Source organism: Chanos chanos, chromosome 2, assembly GCF_902362185.1.
Source record: "Chanos chanos chromosome 2, fChaCha1.1, whole genome shotgun sequence".
NCBI lineage: Eukaryota > Metazoa > Chordata > Actinopteri > Gonorynchiformes > Chanidae > Chanos > Chanos chanos.
Window position 1 is genome coordinate 59050032 of NC_044496.1, and position 24148 is coordinate 59074179.

Sequence of the window (24148 nt, forward strand, 5' to 3'; positions counted from 1 at the left end):
TGGGACGGGGATTTGTGGCCGTGGCCACCTTTTATTCAGCTCTCTATGGAAACGCGGATCGCGAGGAGAAAAATGCGCGTCTGAATAAAGGGAATCAGCAAAAGGAACGGCTTGACAGAAGCATCTGTTACACTTGGAAACTTAGACTATCGAGAGAGGACGACAGCCGTAGCCCCCTCTGCTCCCCCGTTTCCACAGTTAAACTGCCTGTATTTTTCAAATCAAGTGGTTTTCACTCATAGAGGAATCAACGAATTTTTCAACACTTAAGAAATGTGAACAGCAGTCCATTAGCTTTCAGTACAGGACTACCACGTAGGCTATAGAACTGATATTTTAAATTCTGTGTAAACTGACTGGACACCGTTCATTGCTAATCCATTTTATCGGTTTGTTGTGTTTATTTTGTTTGTGTTTTGTTTTTGAGCGGTAGCGGGAGAATCAAGAATAACAGTAAAGATAACTAAATGTTAGGTTATTCACCGCAGTGGTTGTTCAGTCATTTTAATTCATTAGACGTCTAAAACATGTCACGGGACGGTCACTTTGTGACACACATCGGCGTTGTTGTCAATGAACAGAGAGGGATTTTATTTCGTCTGGCTGAAGGAGCTATTTTTTGTAGCCTAACTTTACGATCTTAGTTAAGAGTGATTATCGCGAACAGGCAAATGACTGCGCCAGATCAACCTGCAGAACTGCGATAAAACACACAGTGCATCAAACCTGTTCCATAATGTCTGTAACTCCACATGCTCTTCTGGCATTTTCATCGATGTTCGTTCTAAACTATTTTGACGTAAAGCCACTGCTGGACATCAATAATGAGAATAAACGAAATGTTGTGAAATCAGTGTCCCAATCTCCTCCCCTCTCCGCTCCAAGCCACCTTACATGTCATTTCAGTCCAAAATATACTCTTTCTTTTTAGAAATAAATGAACAATTTCTTTTCTTTCTTTCTTTCTTTCTTTCTTTTTAGAAGAAGAGCTGAAAACTCACCTGTTCCCGCAAAAGCTTCTTCGCAATTTCCTCCTGTTCACCCTCCGTAGAGAAACTGCGCTCTTTAATGACTTTCTGGTGGCTGCTAGCCTTCTTTTATTTCTGCTAAATGTATGAAAATGTATGCAAATTTAAATCAAGCTTAACCTGGGAGCTCTTGCAATATATTTAATGGAATTTCAAACCAATAAGGAAACTCTGATGTAGTCTTATAATAGCAAATATAATTACGCAGCTAGGTAACCCCTGAAATATGCAGACAGATCTTATTTAAACTCTGAGGACCTGTGGAGATTGTTAAAGATCTGCTCGTAGGATTGAATGGTATTAACTCAAGCCGCATACCCCTATGTGTCTTGTTTTTATTTGTGGAATGTGCTGGTTTAAAGAGGCAGGTGAAAAACACTTCAGATTTGTGCTGGTAATAAAAATTATCTTTACATCTAATACTTGCAACATTCTTATAACGCGAAGGGGGGACATGAAAAATAGACGGCAGTGGGTTCCACTGACAAACATTTATTAACTTACACATATTCTGTACTCATTTAAAATCAAAATTCTTATTTGTTTATATTTCGTATTTACATTTTTCGCCGCTCTAAAAGGTGTAATTTTAAGTGAAAAGCAGACAAGAGGACGAAAACAGAACTCTAGTCTCGTCATCTCCCTTCCTTTTTAAGAGACAGATGGAAACTGAGGGCAATTACAAATATTTGTAATCTAACACTAGCATATTTGGGATTATTAAACTGAAATGGGAATCTCGAAATAAGAATAAAGCTATATCTGAATATCAGTGGCTATCTCTTGTTTAGCCGACGAAGATATCCTTATAACTGCGCTGTAGTTAATGAGCCTGTGACACATGAACTGGTTTTCAAGTAAACATTCACAGAATTTCTCAAAGTGAACAATACTGTTTGCACGTACATTCACTTCCTGTTTTGTGTCAGTTTAACGCTTTAAATTCCTGCGTATCCAATTTAAATGGTGAAGCTACAGCCCCCCTACCTTCCCATTGGCTGTATCGTGCAGCTAAGGCGTATTACCGTCAATACGATTGGGCCTTAGTGCTGCCAGTCATTCACTTGCTGCTGATTTGGCTCCAGAGTCTGGTAGATGTCAAAGGCTGAAGCTGTTCCCTTTGCCACATTATAACTAGTGGGGGATCTACAGTAAGCATGGCCACAGCTGCCTCCAATCCCTACAGCATCATCAGCTCCAGCTCCATGGTCCATGCAGACGCCTCGGTCATGCAACAAGGGAGCACTTTCAGGAACCACCAGAAACTTCTCCAAAGTGAATACCTACAGGGAGTCCAGAGTAATGGACACCCTATCGGGCACCAGTGGGTGACCAATTTATCCGAGGGAAGCCCATGGTCAGCGTCGTTGGCGTCAAGTCCCCTGGAGCAGCAGGACATTAAACCGGGACGGGAAGACCTCCAGCTCGGGTCGATCATTCATCACCGGTCCCCCCATGTCGCCCACCATTCGCCCCATACAAATCATCCAGGTGCATGGGGGACGCCCGTGTCTCATAACTCATCCATAAACAGCGGTGGACAACCCATCAACATATACTCACAGACAGGCTTCACTGTCAACGGCATGATGGAGCACGGGGGTCTGACGCCGCCACCGAATTCCGCGCAGAGCCAGAACATGCACCCAGGACTGCGGGATACACCAGAACACTCCGACATGGGGGGCCACCACTGTCACGACCATTCCGACGAGGAGACACCGACCTCGGACGAGCTGGAGCAGTTTGCCAAACAGTTTAAACAAAGGAGAATCAAGTTAGGCTTTACACAGGCAGACGTGGGGCTTGCGTTAGGGACTTTATATGGCAACGTCTTCTCTCAGACGACCATTTGCAGATTCGAAGCATTGCAGCTCAGTTTCAAGAACATGTGTAAACTCAAACCCTTGCTAAACAAGTGGCTTGAAGAGGCAGATTCGTCGACTGGGAGTCCTAGCAGCATCGATAAAATCGCCGCGCAAGGCAGAAAACGAAAGAAAAGGACTTCAATTGAGGTGAGCGTCAAAGGGGTGCTGGAGACTCACTTTCTTAAATGCCCAAAACCTGCGGCTCAGGAGATCTCTTCTTTGGCAGACAGCCTGCAGCTCGAGAAGGAGGTGGTTCGCGTGTGGTTTTGTAACAGAAGACAAAAGGAGAAAAGAATGACTCCACCAGGAGACCAGCAACCTCACGAGGTTTACTCGCACAACGTTAACACGGACAAATCCTCATGCCATGATCTCTGACCAAGGAAGCGGGATCCACCCGCAAGACTCTCCCACGAATGGAAACATATTGGATTCTTTTGAACGATGGGTCTTATTTCTCCGGCACTCAATCTTTTTTGGTTGTACTATAACGACAAATGACTAGACGCACTGAGAGAAAAAAAAAACTCACACAGCTGTTATAGCTTTTCCATTTTAATATCCAGTGTTTGGGGCATTATTGTGGCCGACCAATGTTTTATTTGAGATCACAAATGGAACAAGTAATTTACCAAAATGTTTTTGTATTACAGAAAGGATGAATACAAAATTGTGCCTATGACCTCCCAGCGCCTTGGTTCTGAAGACATAATTATACATCAGGTTTTTCAGTAATAATTTCTGGAAAAATCATTTGTAGCCAATGGTTTATATTTTTTTATTTTGGTTTTTGCTTGGCTTCTTGATTTACTACGGTGGTTTCACTATAATTGCACATATATGGTCTTTTGAATAACATGTAAAACACACGACAGACAATAACGAGTTTTTATCGATTTGTTTAATTTGCTCTGGTTCACAGCGCCGATCATGTCGATGCTCTCCAGCAATACGCGGCCATTTTAAGCCTTGGCATTAGTGTCGCTGTGCATCTGAGGAAAATACCATATTTTTTGTCTTCTACAGCTTTCGGTTACAAGCAATTTTATGATTCTGCATTTATTCTAGTAGTTTATTTTTCACCGCAACCATGTCAGTGTTGGTATGTCTTTTTTCTTATAATAACAATTCAACCTTCTACTTAAAAAAGATATATATATATATATATATATATATATATATATATATATATATACATATATTCCACAATAGCAACGCACAAGTTGATTCACAATATTTTATGGTTCTTTATGTAAAGTCTATCATTCGACTCATCATCGACCACATTACTGTGTGAACTAACAGGCACTACAGCAGAAGCGGAAAGTACTCGCCAGTGAACTAGCCTATAATTATTTTATTGTACACGTTCAGTATCAAAAATTTTATAATCTTAAATACTCCTGTTATTGGTTTATTTCTTAAATATTTTTTCGAATACTGTACAGTTTTGTATATTACAACCTTTTGAAGTTATTAATTTAAACAAATATCGTTTAGTTATTCCTGAGCTTAGTGATGTAAAAAAGATATTTTCATTAAATTTGACCTTTTCGGCAAATTCTATTCCAAATTCGATGACAGGTCAAGCAATTATTTATTTTCAGTATAAAACTTGTATTATGTTTTTGAAACAAACTGTATAATGTATGTTGTAATAAAACAACTTGTTGTTACGGTTGGGGTGTTACTTAAAGCAATTTATTTAACTGAGGAAGGAAAAGAAGACAGACAGATAGATAGATAGATAGATAGATAGATAGATAGATAGATAGATAGATAGATAGATAGATAGATAGATAGATAGATAGAACATGTGTTTTCAGCACACACATATGTGTGCAGCACATTGTATGTGTATGTACATCTATATAGATATCTGGCTATATGTATGTATGTGCACATATACAGTGTAAGATATATACAATTTATAATATAACATAATATAATATAATATAATATAATAGCAGCCTGAAAATTATTTCCACACTTCCGTGTTTTCTGTAACTACAGTGCAGAATGGTCGGATTTTAGCATTTCTCAGTTTGATCAAAGTTTAATCACAGCATATTAGACTTATCTTAAACAGTGTGTTTGATTGTAAAATGCAACCACACAAAACCTGAAATGCATCCATATCTCACGGATTAATTTAGTAACTTCATTGTTCAGTTTACAGGAAGGATTCCACATTTTATCAGATGAATCCAGCCGAAAGTAACGAAAGTAATGCCAATTCTAAACAGGCTTTAAATGTAGATGGAAAGGCCTTCCATGTTCTATATTCTTTCTCTGAGTGAGTGTGTGTGTGTGTGTCAGAGAGAGAGAGAGAGAGAGGTGCCTGGACCTTGCCTTGAAATGCCGTGCCTGACTTGAATACTAATGGCGGGTAATATATGCATTTCCTCAGTCTGCAACTTTCAGTGACCATGGAACGGTGCACGAGCACGACTGAAATATTGTAGTTTGTGCAGAATGCCAAGCACACAGATAAAATAAATAAAAATACACATGTGAGCAAGCGTTTATCTCACGGGATACATTTTGCCTTCTAAATGACATAGGAATGACTTAAAAATATACAGGAAAGGGTTAAGAAAGGAAGCACAAATAGAAATGCCACTCCTTTATATCAGGAAGAAAAATAAACCGATCGTGGGAGTCCCGCTCCATGTGTTTTGTGAAGGGTAGGGTAAAGGATTTGCATAATCGACCTCGGACCATTCTGCCCTTCCGACCAATTTGTCCAGTGCTTGGCAGTTTACAGCTCACCACGGGGTGTCGCACGGACTCTTCTGTCTGATAACCTTTACGCGTAGCTGCGCGTGAATCACCGAGTTTGAAGTTAAGCTCTTAGACAGAACAGACTTTTTTTGTTTTGTTGTGAGAAACAGAAAAACGATTAGCGGAAACTGAGCTCCTAACCTGTGCCTTTTATAGCGTTCTCCATCAGAACATAGTATTTTAACGAAATAAACCATTTTAATAATTATTTTTACAAAAGTGAAATGACACATCTATTTGTTAATTTAACCACTTCAGTAGTCTTTGATGGTTTTAGGATTGTTCACTCTGAACAGCGTCTTATAGTTGTACATATACTACCGTTTATGTCCGCTGTAATGTAACTTATGAATCGTACGCCGTATGGGCGTTTGTAACATACAGATATGTCAATCTGTAACATGTCTTCATATTCACACCTACACTGTCAAGGTCACGAAGTGTCAGAGTGAGTGGCTGCACTGTGCTGTGAGACTGTGTGAGGAGTGAAGGAGTTAATAAGAATGTCTAACACATAAAATATATAAATATAACATATTTATACAGAGAGAATATACAGAGTATGTATTATCTAGAATATTTAACACTATTATTTTAGCTGTTATTTGGGGACATTAAAGTGGATAATCAAAAAATATATCTTCAAAAGGACAGATCTACCTACATACACAGGAACATATGTACATACATACTTACACACAATTACAATACTTCTGTACAATGCTGTTTTTCACTGTGTAAGCACAGTAGTCATGGGTTTGGCTGATAAGAGCTCAGAGGTAAAGAGAGAGCCAGAGTTTGTGTGAGGAAAGTCAGACTGATCAGCGCCTTTTAGAAGAGCGTGGAGGAAGACAAAATATGATGAGTCCACCTGAAAGGATGAGACATGTCCTTTAGAAATAAACTTTTCAAGGATTTTTTTATTGTATTCTTTGGCTCTGTGGGTCTAAAACAAGCGGCTTCAAGTTGAAAAGCAATCAGTTTAAGGGGACTAGTCTAAAGTCTTTCTCTATTCAGTTTAAGGGGACTAGTCCAAAGTCTTTCTCTATTCAGTTTAAGGGGACTAATCTAAATCCTTTCCTCCCTTACTGACCACCAAAGTGTTTGTGTTTTCAAACCATGAGGCCAAAAAATGAAAATTAGATGAAAGAGAAACTCAAAGGAAGGTCTGTACTCAAAACACAGAGCCTGGGACTGATTCACAAAGAAAATAAACCAACATTAAAGCAAAAGGACAGATCAATGAAAGAGAAATGAAACGCTTATGTGGAACATTTGAGGAACTAGCGCTATGGGCTACTTCTACTCTGCCGTAGAACAGCCCAAACGCGCGTGACAGAACAGCCGAGCCCTGACGTGAACCACAGGACAGAGTGTTTAGCAGAGAAGGAGGCATCTTCTCCAGCACCAGCCCACTGATGTCTTTATCTGCAGCGGCAGGCTGATCACTGTCTGTCCTTTATGTTCCACACTAACTCATTATCTATGCTCCTCACTCCATTAATCTGGCTGTTTTTATTAGCCAAATGTTGTGCCTGCATCTGTACCAGTGACAGGCATTTCCAAAAGCTAATCTGACAGCGAATGACTTCACTAAGAGCAGCACATTAATTGGCTTACTTCAGGGGCTCCTCTTTAATTGGCATAAATGGATTCACACCTGAGCATGCATCACCTAGACCACGCTGAGCAGTCACCATGACAAAGATACAGCTGACACAGATACAGGCAAGAGCCAAACTCCCAAATAAATACACACATACCTCAGTCTCACAGATGATCAGATATTACAAGGTAATTCATACCATGAATTTGACACAAAGAACTGTTTAGTAACAAAGTTGATATAGCAGCCTCCCCTGACAGACCAATCACACACTCTAATCCAGTTTACAAGGAGAGGCCTGAAATGAGACTGTGTGTGTTTTAGCGGCACACCAGTAAAAGCTCTGGAGGTGTCCCTAGCCTTTGCAGGAAGGAGATTGAGGTGCTCAGAGTAGGTGATGTCAGGGCTGGGCGTGGCTGGTCTGTGTGACTGTGTTCCTGCCCACCTAACACTGACTGCAGCCCCTGAACAAGCTCAGTTAACATAACACAGCATAAACCCTGAATAAGCACACAGTCCACTCACCACAGGGTAACCCCTGAATAAACACACAGTCAATGTAACACAGGGTAACCCCTGAATAAACACACAGTCAACGTAACACAGGGTAACCCCTGAATAAACACACAGTCAACGTAACACAGGGTAACCCCTGAATAAGCACACAGTCCACTCACCACAGGGTAAACCCTGAATAAACACACAGTCAACGTAACACAGGGTAACCCCTGAATAAGCACACAGTCCACTCACCACAGGGTAAACCCTGAATAAACACAGTCAACATAACACAGGGTAACCCCTGAATAAACACACAGTCAACGTAACACAGGGTAACCCCTGAATAAGCACACAGTCCACTCACCACAGGGTAAACCCTGAATAAACACACAGTCAACGTAACACAGGGTAACCCCTGAATAAGCACACAGTCCACTCACCACAGGGTAAACCCTGAATAAACACAGTCAACATAACACAGGGTAACCCCTGAATAAACACACAGTCAACGTAACACAGGATGAACCCTGAATAAACACACAGTTAATATGACACAGGGTAACCCCTGAATAAACACACAGTCAACATGACACAGGGTAACCCCTGAATAAACACACAGTTAATATGACAAGGGGTAACCCCTGAATAAACACACACTCAACATGACACAGGGTAACCCCTGAATAAACACACAGGGTACATAGACAGTGCAGGGCAGGATGTTCTTCCTGAGGAGTTTCAGGGCCTCTGAGTGCAGCAGTTCACTCCTGCGGCTTGGCAGACAGTGGTATCCAGTGGACTCTTTGTTGTTGTTGAGGAGTGAGATCTGCTGAGGACAACAGGCTGCACACGCAGGTGAAGAAAACTAACTCTGTTTTTGGGTTTCAACCGGACAGTGAGGAAGGGGTTGCAGAACACATTGAGGGCAGAGATATCACTGCCATTCTGGTATTTCTGCCCTTTGGCTGAATTTTAACCAGCTGAGACCACCCCTCCCCTTCTGATATACACAGACCCTCGATCACTTACCTATATACATGAAACACGGGATCTCTGTTCCCTCGCGGTCGCCTTACTCAGACGTCACTGTTACACGCTTACGTGTTCTCCTGTTTACCTGAACGGACCACTGGAGGATTACACACTCAGCCTTTCCTTCACGGCTACACTTTCTATTTTCACACTATAACTTTTACAGCGACCGACACCACCTCACGTTCTGAATGAGGCTGTTGTAAAGGTTTAGACGTCACTTCACTGTAAAGATAACGCTTTCACTGGTTGGGACGATACAAACATATAGAGCTGCATAAGGAACTGTATTAGATAAGTGTCTGGGGACACACTGCCACCTGGAGGCAGATACTACACACTTACACGGATTTTCATTCTAAGAGCTAGTGCTGCTGTGGGCTTCAAACTACACTGCTGAGAAAATGCACATGAAGCCGCGTATAATGCCAGAGGGACAGCGAGAGGTGAAGTAAAGCCAGACTACACAGCACCCTTCAGTGATCTGCCATTCAAACACAACAACGGCACAGGCAGGAGGAGCATGTCAATAACCATCTTTAATGTCAATATATACAGAACTCCAAAGAAAAATAGAATTTTAAAAATTAAACGAAATAAATACAATATGATACAATTTCCACAACGTCTGAAGAGATATTTATGGAAATGATTTTTTTTTTTTTTTCTAAATCCAGCCAGAGTTCCCTTCCCCAGTCCTGAGTCCCTGGCTCATGATTCAGCAGTAACACTGTATCCACAGATCCACAGAGAGAGAGAGAGAGAGAGAGGGAGAGAGAGATCCACAGAGAGAGAGAGAGAGAGAGAGAGAGAGAGAGAGAGAGAGAGAGACAGACAGACAGAGAGAGAGACAGAGAGAGAGACAACAAGAGAGCACCTGACAACACAAGATTCTTCTCCACCATTCCTGACCTTTTGAATCTGTCGCTTATGCATGTCTTATGCATGTCTTTTTTTCCTTTACACAGAAATGTAATCAAAAGGGTCTTCTGAAGGTAACGGCCAAAGAAAGCCTGACCAGGTGAAGGTGGCAAAAAACCTGCAAGGCCACAGGGCAAACACGCTGTGAGGTTTAGCACAAGACTTTGAGTGGTTTGTGATCAGAGCCGGTTTGACAAACACACTCGGAGTCTTTCCTCTGCACCACGCTGACGGAACGCCACACCCGATCTGTCGGCACTGATAAGACTCCTCCATCAGGAGTGCCAAAACCTCCCACACCTTCATCTCCCTGGGACTGGAGCCTAGGGGATTAGTGGTCTAGAGAAGGGAGAAGGGCATACCTTGCGCGTGGGCTGAGCTGGGACAGGAGAACAGAGAGGAGCAACATGCTTACTGGTGTGAGAAATGTGTAACACAGTTTACTGAAGCGGCTTCAGCAGCTCAGCCAGTCACAGTGAATGAGAACAAGAGCTGGTGCATTTTACTCAGCCAGAGAGAGAGAGAGAGAGAGAGAGAGAGAGAGAGAGAGAGAGAGAGAGAGAGAGAGAGAGAGAGAGAGAGAGAGAGAAAGAGAGAGAGAGAGAGAGAGAGAGAGAAAGAGAGAGAGAAAGAGAGAGAGAGAAAGAAAGAAAGAGAGAGAGAAAGAAAGAAAGAGAGAGACAGAGCGCGAGAGAGAGAGAGAGCGAAAGAGAGAGAGAGAAATAGAAAGAAAGAAAGAGACAGAGAGAAAGAAAGAGACAGAGACAGAGAGAGAGAGAGAGAGAGAGAGAGAGAGAGAGAGAGAGAGAGAGAGAGAGAGAGAGAGAGAGAGAGAAAGAGAGAGAGAGAGAGAGAGAGCGTGCATACTGGAGAATGAAATTAAATACAAAGAGACTCCATCTCCCTGACAGAAACAGAGTGTCTGAGTCTCCTGTAAATTCCCACAGACAACACAGAACGTCCCTGATGTGAAGTTGCATGGGGTCCATGGACCAGTGTGGGTGGGAGCAGCTAACAGGGGGAGTTAGGGTGGGGGTGGGGGTCAGGGTCATTCTTTAAATAAACAGACAGAGGAGCGGAAGAGGACACAGTAGAGTGACCGTTTGATCACTACATGTCGGTGGAAGTGAGTTTCTTCATGCTGCGGCGCTGGGCCAGACTGGACGCGGCCACGGGCTCCAGGACAGGCTGACCCGTCTTCTGGTTCAACGCCGAGTATGTGGCCGCCATCGCCCCCTGCAAAACACACACACAGACACAGACACGCACACACGCACAGACACAGAGACAGACAGACCGATAGACAGACACAGACACACGCACAGACACAGAGACACAGACAGACAGACAGACGCACACACAGACAGACAGACCGACAGACACACGCACACACAGACACAGAGACACAGACACACACACACATACAGACACAGACAGACCGACGCACACACAGACACAGACAGACAGACAGACACACGCACAGACACAGAGACACAGACAGACACACGCACACAGACACAGACAGACACACACAGCCAGAGACACAGATAGACAGACACATGCACAGCCACACACACACACACACACACACACACACACACACACACGCACACACCGAGTCATGTGAGCTCCCCTTGTTGTCAGAGATGAAATTAAAGCTTTCATTCTTGGCTGTCTCAACCCCGGCCTGGTGTGCAGGGCTGTGTCGTACCTTGACCAGGTGTGGTGCATCGTGACGGGTCAGCTGGAAGTGAGGGAGCTGGTCACGACAGGCGATCCATGAGTGCTTCAGGACCTGTTCTGCTGAGTACCGCTGATGTGGGTCCACATGCAGCATATGAGATAACAGGTCCTAGAACAAGAAACATCGTCCACCTCAAACAGAACAGCAACTGCACATACAACACCACACGTCCCTCTTTTTACTGTTGACCTACTCATAGTCCAGCTGGACTGGCGCTATGAGCATGTTCTGACGTGGTTCTCACTGAGTAAGCCCAGCCCGGCCCACTGACACCACACTGGAAGTATAGCAGGCTGGGCTTAGCTCCAAGCACACGTTCACCAGCTCTGCTTACCGTACCTTAGAGGAGTCAGACACCGTGTCCCAGTTTCCCCCACTGAGAGAGAACTTCCCACTGCCGATACGCATCAGGATCTCCTCGGGGGTGTCGTTCGGGCCGTTGGCGAACGGGGTGTACCTGCACAGGTATCAGAGAACACTCAGACGCGCATCCCGTGGACACAGTCTTACACAATAACACTCTCTCAGGGTCAGGGTCAGGGTCAGGGTTAGGGTCAGGGTCAGGGTTAGGGTTCTCTCAGGTTCTGCATCAGCCAGCAGCAAGGGGCCTGGACACTCACAGGACTCCAGTGAATGTAAATGACTCTTACAGAGTAATATGCTTTGAAAATACTGTGATTAATGTAACACTTGACTCTTATAGAGTAAAGTACCCACCCAGCCAGCATGGTGTAGAGCAGAACACCAAGGCTCCAAATATCACAGGCTGCATCGTAGCCCTGCCGCATCAGTACCTTCAGTCAGACACAAACAACACAGGCCTGCATTAACAATCACGCACCTGTATTTATGCCCTGCCGCATCAGTACCTTCAGTCAGACACAAACAACACAGGCCTGCATTAACAATCACGCACCTGTATTCATAAGGGTCATGTACCTGTATTTATAAGGACCATGTACCTGTATTTATAAGGACCATGTACCTGTATTTATAAGGGTCATGCACCTGTATTTATAAGGGTCATGTACCTGTATTAACAATCATGCACCTGTATTTATAAGGGTCATGTACCTGTATTTATAAGGGTCATGCACCTGTATTTATAAGGGTCATGTACCTGTATTTATAAGGGTCATGCACCTGTATTTATAAGGGTCATGTACCTGTATTTATAAGGGTCATGTACCTGTATTTATAAGGGTCATGCACCTGTATTTATAAGGGTCATGCACCTGTATTTATAAGGGTCATGTACCTGTATTTATAAGGGTCATGCACCTGTATTTATAAGTGTCATGTACCTGTATTACACACGCACACACACTTAAACTCAAGGTAACCTAACATACAATCCAACCGACCGCTACTACTGTGTTTCTGCAGTCCCATACACAAACACAAACACAAACACAAACACACACACACACACACACACACACACACACACACACAAACACACACACACACACACTTTTAAACTAAGCATTTCTCTCACCTCAGGCGCCACAAAGTTGGCAGTGTAGCAGGGCGTCAGGAGCAGCCCGTTGTCTCCTCTCAGCTGCTTGGCAAAGCCAAAGTCACAGATGCGGATGGAGTCTGGATTACCGGAATCGTCCATGTATAAAATGTTACTGGGTTTAAGATCCCGGTGGACTACCTGGGCACAGCACACGAGATCAGACAGGACCGATCAAGTCTTTCCTGTTATCACGTTCAATTCCTCTGGTCTTCACATTAAAGCACTTTACTCATCAGTAGCAGTTCATTCACCATCTACTGACACCTTATTCTCACTAATCATTCACTGTTTCTCCCATGTTACATTCAGCAGTGTCAACCGCACTCAGAAAGCCCTCTAATGAGAGTCAGTGTGAGTCAAACACACACTCCCATGTTCACCAGAGTGCCCAGAACACAGGGCACATACACCAGCTCCTCATTCACATCAGAGTGCTGTGTGTGCGCTTGTGTGTGCGTGTGTGAGAGGAGAATGTGTGTGTGTGTCTGTCCATCTTACCCCTTGGCAGTGCAGATAATCCACCGTCTTTGTAATGGTGTACAGGACTGCACTGGCCTCCCGCTCAGAGAAAAACTTCTGTCGTAGAATCTTGTCCAGAAGTTCTCCACCTTTCATCAGCTCCGTCACCAAATAAACAAATCTGCCTTCGTCATACACCTGACACACACACACACACGTCTTAGTGGACTTACTCCTACACAGACAGGCAGAAGACGAGAGCAGTGAGAGAAGAGGACAGAGAGGAGATGGTGCTTACGTCTTTCAGTGTGATGATATTGGGGTGCTGGCCATAACGCATGAGGATCTCTATCTCTTCTGACGGGTCTCTCTTACTTTTGTCAATGATCTGGACAGTCAGAGAAGTAAGAAAATGAAAAACATTAACACATGCTGAAAGACTGGGTCACTTCCCTCTCAGAAGCTGGAACGTAGTCTGAGAGTGCCCTCTGCTGGTCGTCTGACAGACATACTCTGACTATCCTAGTGACCGGTACATTCGTGGGTTAGTCAGGGCTTTTTGTGCTGCAGTGTTTTAGGCTGGGACTGACTGAAACACAGGCTCTCACCTTGACAGCGAACTCCATGGCCGTGACTCTGTGGATGCAGCGTTTGCAGATGGAGTAGGAGCCCACACCAATGTCTTCCTTCAGCTCATACACGTCTGCGAACTGGGCCGAACCTCCGTGCATCTGCGCACGCACACACACACACACACACACACACACACACACCCCGAGTCAGTGCAAAACACACATACAAATACAAACACACACACAAAGTGAATACAAATCACAACATTATCACCTACAGAGCAGAAACCACACCCGCTCCACAAACCACACACACTGCAAACCACACACACTTGCACATAGAGCTGGGCGATATGGCCTATAAATAACATTGTGATATTTTTAGGCTATATCGTGATACATGATATATATCTCGATATTTTGAAATCTCCTCTAAAGCACTTCATAAATGCTCGATTTAACCCTTTGATGCATGCAGTCACACCAGTAAGATGATTCTAGTCGTCCCTGCAACATATGTCTGCACTGAAACACTCTTGTTTATATTCATTAGTGGTCTCTATGGGAACAGTTTCAAACTTGCAAGCAAAAAGGGGGAAATCACAACCAAGTTAAATTGAACGTCTGTATGCGAGTTTTTTTCTTCTTGTGTCTGTGAGAGGGAGAGAGCCATAGGAGAGAGCAAAAGGAGCGTGTGTGTGTGTGTGTGTGTGTGTCAGGGTTGGAAATTAGCACCAAATGCAGGTGATTTTACTCAACCTACCAGGCATAGTGGCGGGTAAATAAAAATAGCATATACAACCAAATAATGCAATTTTAATATACAACCAAATAATGCAATTTTAACCAAGTGTTTTGTGACATTCCACAAGGCAGACTGAATCTGCTTGTTTCACACTTTAACGAGGAGACAAGGGGGGTTACCGCGGCAACTTGAGCATAGAACGCTAACTAGCAACCAATAGGTAAAAAGAATCACCTCAGGTCAAGTAGCCTTGGCTAACGTAGCAAAAAGACAAAAAAAAAAAATAGTGGGGTTACATTATGGGGGTTGAGAGGTCTGCAGAGAAAACCTCCCAGGAGGAGACACAGGCCAAAGAGACGAAGGTCAAAAACCGTTTTTTAATGAGAACTGGAGAAAAGTTGACAATGGAAATTCCGTGTGATTGGTTAGTTTACGAGGAGACAAGCCAGACAATGTTCTCTTTGGTATGTCGTCAACACGCTTCAGATGCCAATAAGAGAATTCTCAAAAAAAAAAAAAAAAAATTTACAGAAAGGCTCAAGTGGTAAATTCATCATATTTCCACAGCATTATTTACATCAGTACAACAACATACTGCAATTACACGCACGCTTTGATTCCACCTAGCAAATTACTGGAGACAAGCATGGCCCCAAAATGGAAATTTGATTTGAAATTCAAGATGCAAGTTTTGCAATACACAGAGGCAAATTCAGGGGAGGAAGCTGCAAAGGCATTTCAGTGTCAACCCGAAAAGAATTAGATGTAAGAAAGAGAGGGGAGTTTTTATTGGCCGATAAGAGGAGAACAAGGCTAACTGGAGGTGGAGGGAGGAGAATGAGTCTGGCGCAGGAGAGGAGGCCTTTAGAGCGGTTCACTCCATACGGCCCAAACATCATCCAGTGTCAAGAAAAATGACACAAAATAAAGCAACAGAAATCTGCCCCTCCCTGAGCGACGGAGGCATGACTGCCCCTCCCTGAGCGACGGAGGCGTGACGTCTGTGGCTGGCACCGGAGACCGTGGCTGCCCAGGATGAGGAAGATGAAGAGGAGCTGTTCAACAACGACCTGGTTATTCTTGATGATGATGACGGTGGTGAGGAGGAGGAGGATGATGAATTGTACAGTACCCAGAGCCTTGTATTTACCACGGTAAGCTGTGATTTCAATGTTTTACCATGCATCTTCTGAGTTTGCTCTTTATTTCTCCCAATAATTAAAATGTTTGTTATTGTGATACGTGCTATGTTCTAATATGAGAACTTGTGGACCAATACATTTCCATATGATTTCAAAGCTTGCTTGTTCTGCAGCTGCCGTGGCTCTGCTGGTTGGGCGCTCACCTCGCGACGTGAGGGTGGGGTTGAGCCACGGTTCACAGTTGGGGGTTCGAACCTGGTTGAGCCACAGTTGACGTCAGCAAAGGCATGTAGTGAAGTAAAGTGTTACGCTGCCACAGCCAAGGCCCCTGCAAAGGGCACCGCCTTAGCCGCCAAAAAGGGGAGTTCTTGGCGTCGAAAAAATTCAAAGCTTGATTGTTTTGTGTGCCTTTCTTCCATCAGATATCTCGTAGATATTGCCATAAGTTGTTTTTTTATTTGCCTGCTGTTATTATAAGCACCATATCATTATAATCAGACACAAACTGCCTGTAATAGACCTAATATTATTAATCTTAAATACAGTACAGACTATACTGGAGAAGTAGGTATACCCCTAAATCCTTATAGGATAAATTATAAATTACCGGTAACCATTACTGCAACATTACAAACAAAGGATAAATCATAAATAATGGCCTGTCTCTAATAATAGCCTGTCTCAAATGCCTGGTTCTTTCTTCAGCTGAGGAAAATAAAGGCCCTGGCCCATTTACAGTAATAGTTTCGTTGTTGGGACCAAAAACCTAATTGGAAGCCGTAAAAGACCACAAATCATCCAAATGCCACATCCATGTAAGGAAGACAGAACAGGGAAAATCAGTTTACTGTGTGTGTGCATGGGAGAGAGAGAGAGAGAATGTCAGTATTTTCCTTGAGTTTAAATATTTACCTTATGAAATAAAATAGCCTATTTACCTAAAGAATCATGCTTGAATATTGTAGATCTTCTTGTATTACTTCTCACATGAAGTTACACACTGCTGGATAAAACAAGAAAGTGGCTGGTAAAAAAATTGAGTGGCAGGTAGATTTTGGAATCCACCAGCTACAGTGGCAGGAGAACAAAAAAAGTTAATTTCCAACCCTGGTGTGTGTGTGTGTGTGTGTGTGAGTGTGTCAACTGTCTAGAGTAGCTCTCCAAATTTCAGGTGTCTCTTCAGATCATCACTGGAACCCAGTGGTTGTGTAGCCATGGTTACCCGAGGCCTACCTGCACAATGGGGAGGATGTTGAGTAAAGGGGAGCTCTTGTTCTCTTCCAGGGAGGCTGGTGCTACGAAGCTGAAACCTTTGAAGAGTTGGTGAGCGTTTGCACTGGGGGGGATGCCAGGGGAGTCTGAGAGAGGAAACACAGAGGGATCAGAGCACAGGAGACAGACACGTGACTGACCGACACACACACACACACACACTCTCTCTGCCTTTGGTGGCCCATGGCAGCGAGCTGAATGGCGTGTGCTGGCAGGTAGGGGGGTGAGGGGTGTGTGTGTGTGCAGGCAGGTAGGGGGGTGAGGGGGTGTGTGTGTGTGTGTGCGCAGGCAGGTGGGGGGGTGAGGGGTGTGTGTGTGCAGGCAGGTAGGGGGGTGAGGGGGGTGTGTGTGTGTGTGTGTGTGTGTGTGCAGGCAGGTGGGGGGGTGAGGGGAGTGTGTGTGTGTGTGTGTGTGTGCAGGCAGGTAGGGGGGTGAGGGGTGTGTGTGTGTGTGTGCAGGCAGGTAGGGGGGTGAAGGGTGTGTGTGTGTGTGTGTGTGTGTGTGTGTGTGCAGGCAGGTGGGGGGGTGAGGGGAGTGTGTGTGTGTGTGTGTGTGTGTGTGTGTGCAGGCAGGTAGGGGGGTGAGGGGTGTGTGTGTGTGCAGGCAGGTAGGGGGGTGAGGGGAGTGTGTGTGTGTGTGTGTGTGTGTGTGTGTGTGTGTGCAGGCAGGTGGGGGGGTGAGGGGAGTGTGTGTGTGTGTGTGTGTGCGCAGGCAAGTGGGGGGGTGAGGGGAGTGTGTGTGTGTGTGTGTGTGCAGGCAGGTGGGGGGGTGAGGGGAGTGTGTGTGTGTGTGTGTGTGTGTATGCAGGCAGGTGGGGGGGTGAGGGGAGTGTGTGTGTGTGTGTGTGTGTGTGTGTGCAGGCAGGTGGGGGGGTGAGGGGAGTGTGTGTGTGTGTGTGTGCAGGCAGGTGGGGGGGTGAAGGGAGTGTGTGTGTGTGTGTGTGTGTGCAGGCAGGTGGGGGGGTGAGGGGAGTGTGTGTGTGTGTGTGTGTGTGTGTGTGTGTGTGCAGGCAGGTGGGGGGGTGAGGGGAGTGTGTGTGTGTGTGTGTGTGTGCAGGCAGGTGGGGGGGTGAGGGGAGTGTGTGTGTGTGTGTGTGTGTGTGCAGGCAGGTAGGGGGGTGAGGGGTGTGTGTGTGTGTGCAGGCAGGTAGGGGGGTGAAGGGTGTGTGTGTGTGTGTGTGTGTGTGCAGGCAGGTGGGGGGGTGAGGGGAGTGTGTGTGTGTGTGTGTGTGTGTGTGTGCAGGCAGGTAGGGGGGTGAGGGGTGTGTGTGTGTGCAGGCAGGTAGGGGGGTGAGGGGAGTGTGTGTGTGTGTGTGTGTGTGTGTGTGTGTGTGCAGGCAGGTGGGGGGGTGAGGGGAGTGTGTGTGTGTGTGTGTGTGTGCGCAGGCAAGTGGGGGGGTGAGGGGAGTGTGTGTGTGTGTGTGTGTGTGTGTGTGTGTGTGCAGGCAGGTGGGGGGGTGAGGGGAGTGTGTGTGTGTGTGTGTGTGTGTGCAGGCAGGTAGGGGGGTGAAGGGTGTGTGTGTGTGTGTGTGTGTGTGTGCAGGCAGGTGGGGGGGTGAGGGGAGTGTGTGTGTGTGTGTGTGTGTGTGTGTGTGTGTGTGCAGGCAGGTAGGGGGGTGAGGGGTGTGTGTGTGTGCAGGCAGGTAGGGGGGTGAGGGGAGTGTGTGTGTGTGTGTGTGTGTGCGCAGGCAGGTGGGGGGGGTGAGGGGAGTGTGTGTGTGTGTGTGTGTGCGCAGGCAAGTGGGGGGGTGAGGGGAGTGTGTGTGTGTGTGTGTGTGTGTGCAGGCAGGTGGGGGGGTGAGGGGTGTGTGTGTGTGTGTGTGTGTGTGTGTGTGTATGCAGGCAGGTGGGGGGGTGAGGGGAGTGTGTGTGTGTGTGTGTGTGTGTGTGTGTATGCAGGCAGGTGGGGGGGTGAGGGGAGTGTGTGTGTGTGTGTGTGTGTGTGCAGGCAGGTGGGGGGGTGAGGGGAGTGTGTGTGTGTGTGTGTGCAGGCAGGTGGGGGGGTGAGGGGAGTGTGTGTGTGTGTGTGTGTGTGCAGGCAGGTGGGGGGGTGAGGGGAGTGTGTGTGTGTGTGTGTGCGCAGGCAAGTGGGGGGGTGAGGGGAGTGTGTGTGTGTGTGCAGGCAGGTGGGGGGGGGTGAGGGGTGTGTGTGCAGGCAGGTGGGGGGGTGAGGGGAGTGTGTGTGTGTGTGTGTGTGTGTGTGTGTGCAGGCAGGTGGGGGGGTGAGGGGAGTGTGTGTGTGTGTGTGTGTGTGTGTGCAGGCAGGTGGGGGGGTGAGGGGAGTGTGTGTGTGTGTGTGTGTGTGTGTGTGTGCAGGCAGGTGGGGGGGTGAGGGGAGTGTGTGTGTGTGTGTGTGTGTGTGTGTGCAGGCAGGTGGGGGGGTGAGGGGAGTGTGTGTGTGTATGTGTGTGTGCAGGCAGGTGGGGGGGTGAGGGGTGTGTGTGTGTGTGTGTGTGTGTGTGCAGGCAGGTAGGGGGGTGAGGGGAGTGTGTGTGTGTGTGCAGGCAGGTGGGGGGGTGAGGGGAGTGTGTGTGTGTGTGTGTGTGTGTGTGTGTGCAGGCAGGTGGGGGGGTGAGGGGAGTGTGTGTGTGTGTGTGTGTGTGTGTGTGTGTGTGCAGGCAGGTGGGGGGGTGAGGGGAGTGTGTGTGTGTGTGTGTGTGTGTGCAGGCAGGTGGGGGGGTGAGGGGTGTGTGTGCAGGCAGGTAGGGGGGTGAGGGGAGTGTGTGTGTGTGTGTGTGTGTGTGTGCAGGCAGGTAGGGGGGTGAGGGGAGTGTGTGTGTGTGTGCAGGCAGGTGGGGGGGTGAGGGGAGTGTGTGTGTGTGTGTGTGTGTGTGTGTGTGCAGGCAGGTGGGGGGGTGAGGGGAGTGTGTGTGTGTGTGTGTGTGTGTGCAGGCAGGTGGGGGGGTGAGGGGAGTGTGTGTGTGTGTGTGTGTGTGTGTGCAGGCAGGTGGGGGGGTGAGGGGAGTGTGTGTGTGTGTGTGTGTGTGTGTGTGTGTGTGTGTGCAGGCAGGTGGGGGGGTGAGGGGAGTGTGTGTGTGTGTGTGTGTGTGTGCGCAGGCAAGTGGGGGGGTGAGGGGAGTGTGTGTGTGTGTGTGTGTGTGTGTGTGTGTGTGTGTGTGCAGGCAGGTGGGGGGGTGAGGGGAGTGTGTGTGTGTGTGTGTGCAGGCAGGTAGGGGGGTGAGGGGAGTGTGTGTGTGTGTGCAGGCAGGTGGGGGGGTGAGGGGAGTGTGTGTGTGTGTGTGTGTGTGTGTGCAGGCAGGTGGGGGGGTGAGGGGAGTGTGTGTGTGTGTGTGTGTGTGCAGGCAGGTGGGGGGGTGAGGGGAGTGTGTGTGTGTGTGTGTGTGTGCAGGCAGGTGGGGGGGTGAGGGGAGTGTGTGTGTGTGTGCAGGCAGGTGGGGGGGTGAGGGGAGTGTGTGTGTGTGTGTGTGTGTGTGTGTGCAGGCAGGTGGGGGGGTGAGGGGAGTGTGTGTGTGTGTGTGTGTGTGCAGGCAGGTGGGGGGGTGAGGGGAGTGTGTGTGTGTGTGTGTGTGTGTGTGTGCAGGCAGGTGGGGGGGTGAGGGGAGTGTGTGTGTGTGTGTGTGTGTGTGTGTGTGTGTGCAGGCAGGTGGGGGGGTGAGGGGAGTGTGTGTGTGTGTGTGTGTGTGTGCGCAGGCAAGTGGGGGGGTGAGGGGAGTGTGTGTGTGTGTGTGTGTGTGTGTGTGTGTGTGTGTGCAGGCAGGTGGGGGGGTGAGGGGAGTGTGTGTGTGTGTGTGTGCAGGCAGGTAGGGGGGTGAGGGGTGTGTGTGTGTGTGCAGGCAGGTAGGGGGGTGAAGGGTGTGTGTGTGTGTGTGTGTGTGTGTGTGCAGGCAGGTGGGGGGGTGAGGGGAGTGTGTGTGTGTGTGTGTGTGTGTGCAGGCAGGTAGGGGGGTGAGGGGAGTGTGTGTGTGTGTGTGTGTGTGTGTGCAGGCAGGTGGGGGGGGTGAGGGGAGTGTGTGTGTGTGTGTGTGTGTGCGCAGGCAAGTGGGGGGGTGAGGGGAGTGTGTGTGTGTGTGTGTGTGTGTGTGTGTGTGTGTGCAGGCAGGTGGGGGGGTGAGGGGAGTGTGTGTGTGTGTGTGTGTGTGTGTGTGTGTATGCAGGCAGGTGGGGGGGTGAGGGGAGTGTGTGTGTGTGTGTGTGTGTGTGTGTGTGTGTGTGTATGCAGGCAGGTGGGGGGGTGAGGGGAGTGTGTGTGTGTGTGTGTGTGTGCAGGCAGGTGGGGGGGTGAGGGGAGTGTGTGTGTGTGTGTGTGTGCAGGCAGGTGGGGGGGTGAGGGGAGTGTGTGTGTGTGTGTGTGTGTGTGTGCAGGCAGGTGGGGGGGTGAGGGGAGTGTGTGTGTGTGTGTGTGTGTGCAGGCAGGTGGGGGGGTGAGGGGAGTGTGTGTGTGTGTGTGTGCGCAGGCAAGTGGGGGGGTGAGGGGAGTGTGTGTGTGTGTGCAGGCAGGTGGGGGGGTGAGGGGTGTGTGTGCAGGCAGGTGGGGGGGTGAGGGGAGTGTGTGTGTGTGTGTGTGTGTGTGTGTGTGTGCAGGCAGGTGGGGGGGTGAGGGGAGTGTGTGTGTGTGTGTGTGTGTGTGTGTGTGTGTGTGTGCAGGCAGGTGGGGGGGTGAGGGGAGTGTGTGTGTGTGTGTGTGTGTGTGTGTGTGTGTGCAGGCAGGTGGGGGGGTGAGGGGAGTGTGTGTGTGTGTGTGTGTGTGTGTGTGTGTGTGCAGGCAGGTGGGGGGGTGAGGGGAGTGTGTGTGTGTGTGTGTGCAGGCAGGTGGGGGGGTGAGGGGTGTGTGTGCAGGCAGGTAGGGGGGTGAGGGGAGTGTGTGTGTGTGTGCAGGCAGGTGGGGGGGTGAGGGGAGTGTGTGTGTGTGTGTGTGTGTGTGTGCAGGCAGGTGGGGGGGTGAGGGGAGTGTGTGTGTGTGTGTGTGTGCGCAGGCAGGTGGGGGGGTGAGGGGAGTGTGTGTGTGTGTGTGTGTGTGTGCGCAGGCAGGTGGGGGGGTGAGGGGAGTGTGTGTGTGTGTGTGTGTGTGTGTGTGCGCAGGCAGGTGGGGGGGTGAGGGGAGTGTGTGTGTGTGTGTGTGTGTGTGTGTGTGCAGGCAGGTGGGGGGGTGAGGGGAGTGTGTGTGTGTGTGTGTGTGTGTGTGTGTGTGCAGGCAGGTGGGGGGGTGAGGGGAGTGTGTGTGTGTGTGCAGGCAGGTAGGGGGGTGAGGGGAGTGTGTGTGTGTGTGTGTGCAGGCAGGAGGGGGGGTGAGGGGAGTGTGTGTGTGTGTGTGTGTGCAGGCAGGTGGGGGGGTGAGGGGAGTGTGTGTGTGTGTGTGTGTGCAGGCAGGTGGGGGGGTGAGGGGAGTGTGTGTGTGTGTGTGTGTGCAGGCAGGTAGGGGGGTGAGGGGAGTGTGTGTGTGTGTGCAGGCAGGTAGGGGGGTGAGGGGAGTGTGTGTGTGTGTGTGTGTGTGTGTGTGCAGGCAGGTAGGGGGGTGAGGGGAGTGTGTGTGCAGGCAGGTAGGGGGGTGAGGGGAGTGTGTGTGCAGGCAGGTAGGGGGGTGAGGGGAGTGTGTGTGTGTGTGTGTGTGTGTGTGCAGGCAGGTAGGGGGGTGAGGGGAGTGTGTGTGCAGGCAGGTAGGGGGGTGAGGGGAGTGTGTGTGCAGGCAGGTAGGGGGGTGAGGGGAGTGTGTGTGTGTGTGTGTGTGTGCAGGCAGGTGGGGGGGTGAGGGGAGTGTGTGTGCAGGCAGGTGGGGGGGTGGATAATGACACAGAGAGGCTTGCTGTGTTCTTGCCTTTGGGTGTTTTGGCTGTGAACTCGGGGTCAAAGCAGAACGTGTCGTCCGGTTTTCCCGCTGCTGGTTTAAATGGTGGCTGCAGTTCTCGCCGGAAGAGTTTCTGCAAAAACGCAGAGACATAAACACAATGTGATGCATCTGAACACTGTCCTCAAGCCCTGCTTCCTAAAACCAGCTGCTCTGAGCCCTCAGCCCACCCAGTAACACAGAAAAACCAGTTTAGTGGTCTGTGGGGTCATTCACACCTGTTCACAGCAAACTAGGGAAATGGTGAGAGAGGATGAGACTAAGAGCAGCTGAGAGGACAGACTAACAGACAGACAGACAGACAGACAGACAGACTAACAGTGTCCACTCTGTAAGGACAGCTCTCCCTCCTCTTCACCCTCAATCAACTACCACTGACTCCCCATCACCTCTCAACTGGGAAATCAGCTTAGCCCAGTCAGAACTGGCCTACTGCCCAGCCTGCTACCACAGGCCCACACACATGTAAAAATACTTCACACACAGGTACACACACACACGCAAATACACTTCACACAATCTCACACACACACACACGTAAACATACTTCACACACACACTTAAACATACTTCACACACACACCACACGCAAACATACTTAACATGCACACTCCACATGCATCCCATGCAAAGGCACACACAAATACCACACATGCACGTGAACACGTGCATCATGCATGTGCCACACAAGCATGCGTGTGATCCCTCAGCCCAGTGGCTAGGTGTGGAAGACAGAGAACTGCCACCTGCAGAGAGCGGCTCAGAGGGACTTCACAGAGCCCAGTAATGGTGATGTTTACGGGGGTGGAGTCTCTCATGTCCTCTAACCTGGACAACCCCAAACACATACTCACATTCCAGTCAATAGTGGAGAAAAACACATGGCGTTTGATCTCTTCCACTCCGTCTGGACCTGCCCCTGGACACACACATCTCAAACTTATTACACACATTATGACTTAGACAGCTCTCTGCACTCTCTCTCACTCTCACACACACACACACACACTGCAAGTCAAGCACACAGAACCTGGTCATCTAAGATCCTTTCCGTTCAGCATTCTGTCATCAAACTGTCAGTGAAAAGCCTCATTCTCCAGCAGGACAGGAGCAGACAGAGAGCTACTCACCTAAACGGTTGGATGGATTT

At 48.3% G+C, this 24148-nt stretch overlaps 2 protein-coding genes across 2 annotated transcripts in view; one reads left to right on the plus strand and one right to left on the minus strand.

Moving 5' to 3' along the window:
* The first annotated feature begins 2185 nt into the window (after positions 1-2185).
* Positions 2186-3274, plus strand: LOC115805610 (POU domain, class 3, transcription factor 4). Its single transcript, XM_030766243.1, has one exon. It carries the CDS (start codon positions 2186-2188, stop codon positions 3272-3274), a length of 1089 nt encoding a protein of 362 aa, XP_030622103.1.
* Positions 3275-10598: 7324 nt separating this feature from the next.
* The window catches only part of rps6kal (ribosomal protein S6 kinase a, like), a 24337-nt gene continuing 10787 nt past the window's right edge, over positions 10599-24148 (minus strand). The window contains exons 11-22 of the mRNA XM_030793611.1: positions 24129-24148; positions 23853-23917; positions 22969-23071; positions 17158-17282; positions 14074-14196; positions 13764-13853; positions 13505-13663; positions 12983-13144; positions 12202-12278; positions 11824-11941; positions 11452-11592; positions 10599-10976 (exon numbers count right to left, since the gene is read on the minus strand). The exon at positions 24129-24148 is cut by the window's right edge and continues 69 nt beyond it. Coding sequence (XP_030649471.1) covers positions 10851-10976; positions 11452-11592; positions 11824-11941; positions 12202-12278; positions 12983-13144; positions 13505-13663; positions 13764-13853; positions 14074-14196; positions 17158-17282; positions 22969-23071; positions 23853-23917; positions 24129-24148 — 1309 coding nt within the window. The 3' untranslated portion in view covers positions 10599-10850. The remainder of the gene's footprint in view (positions 10977-11451; positions 11593-11823; positions 11942-12201; positions 12279-12982; positions 13145-13504; positions 13664-13763; positions 13854-14073; positions 14197-17157; positions 17283-22968; positions 23072-23852; positions 23918-24128) is intronic.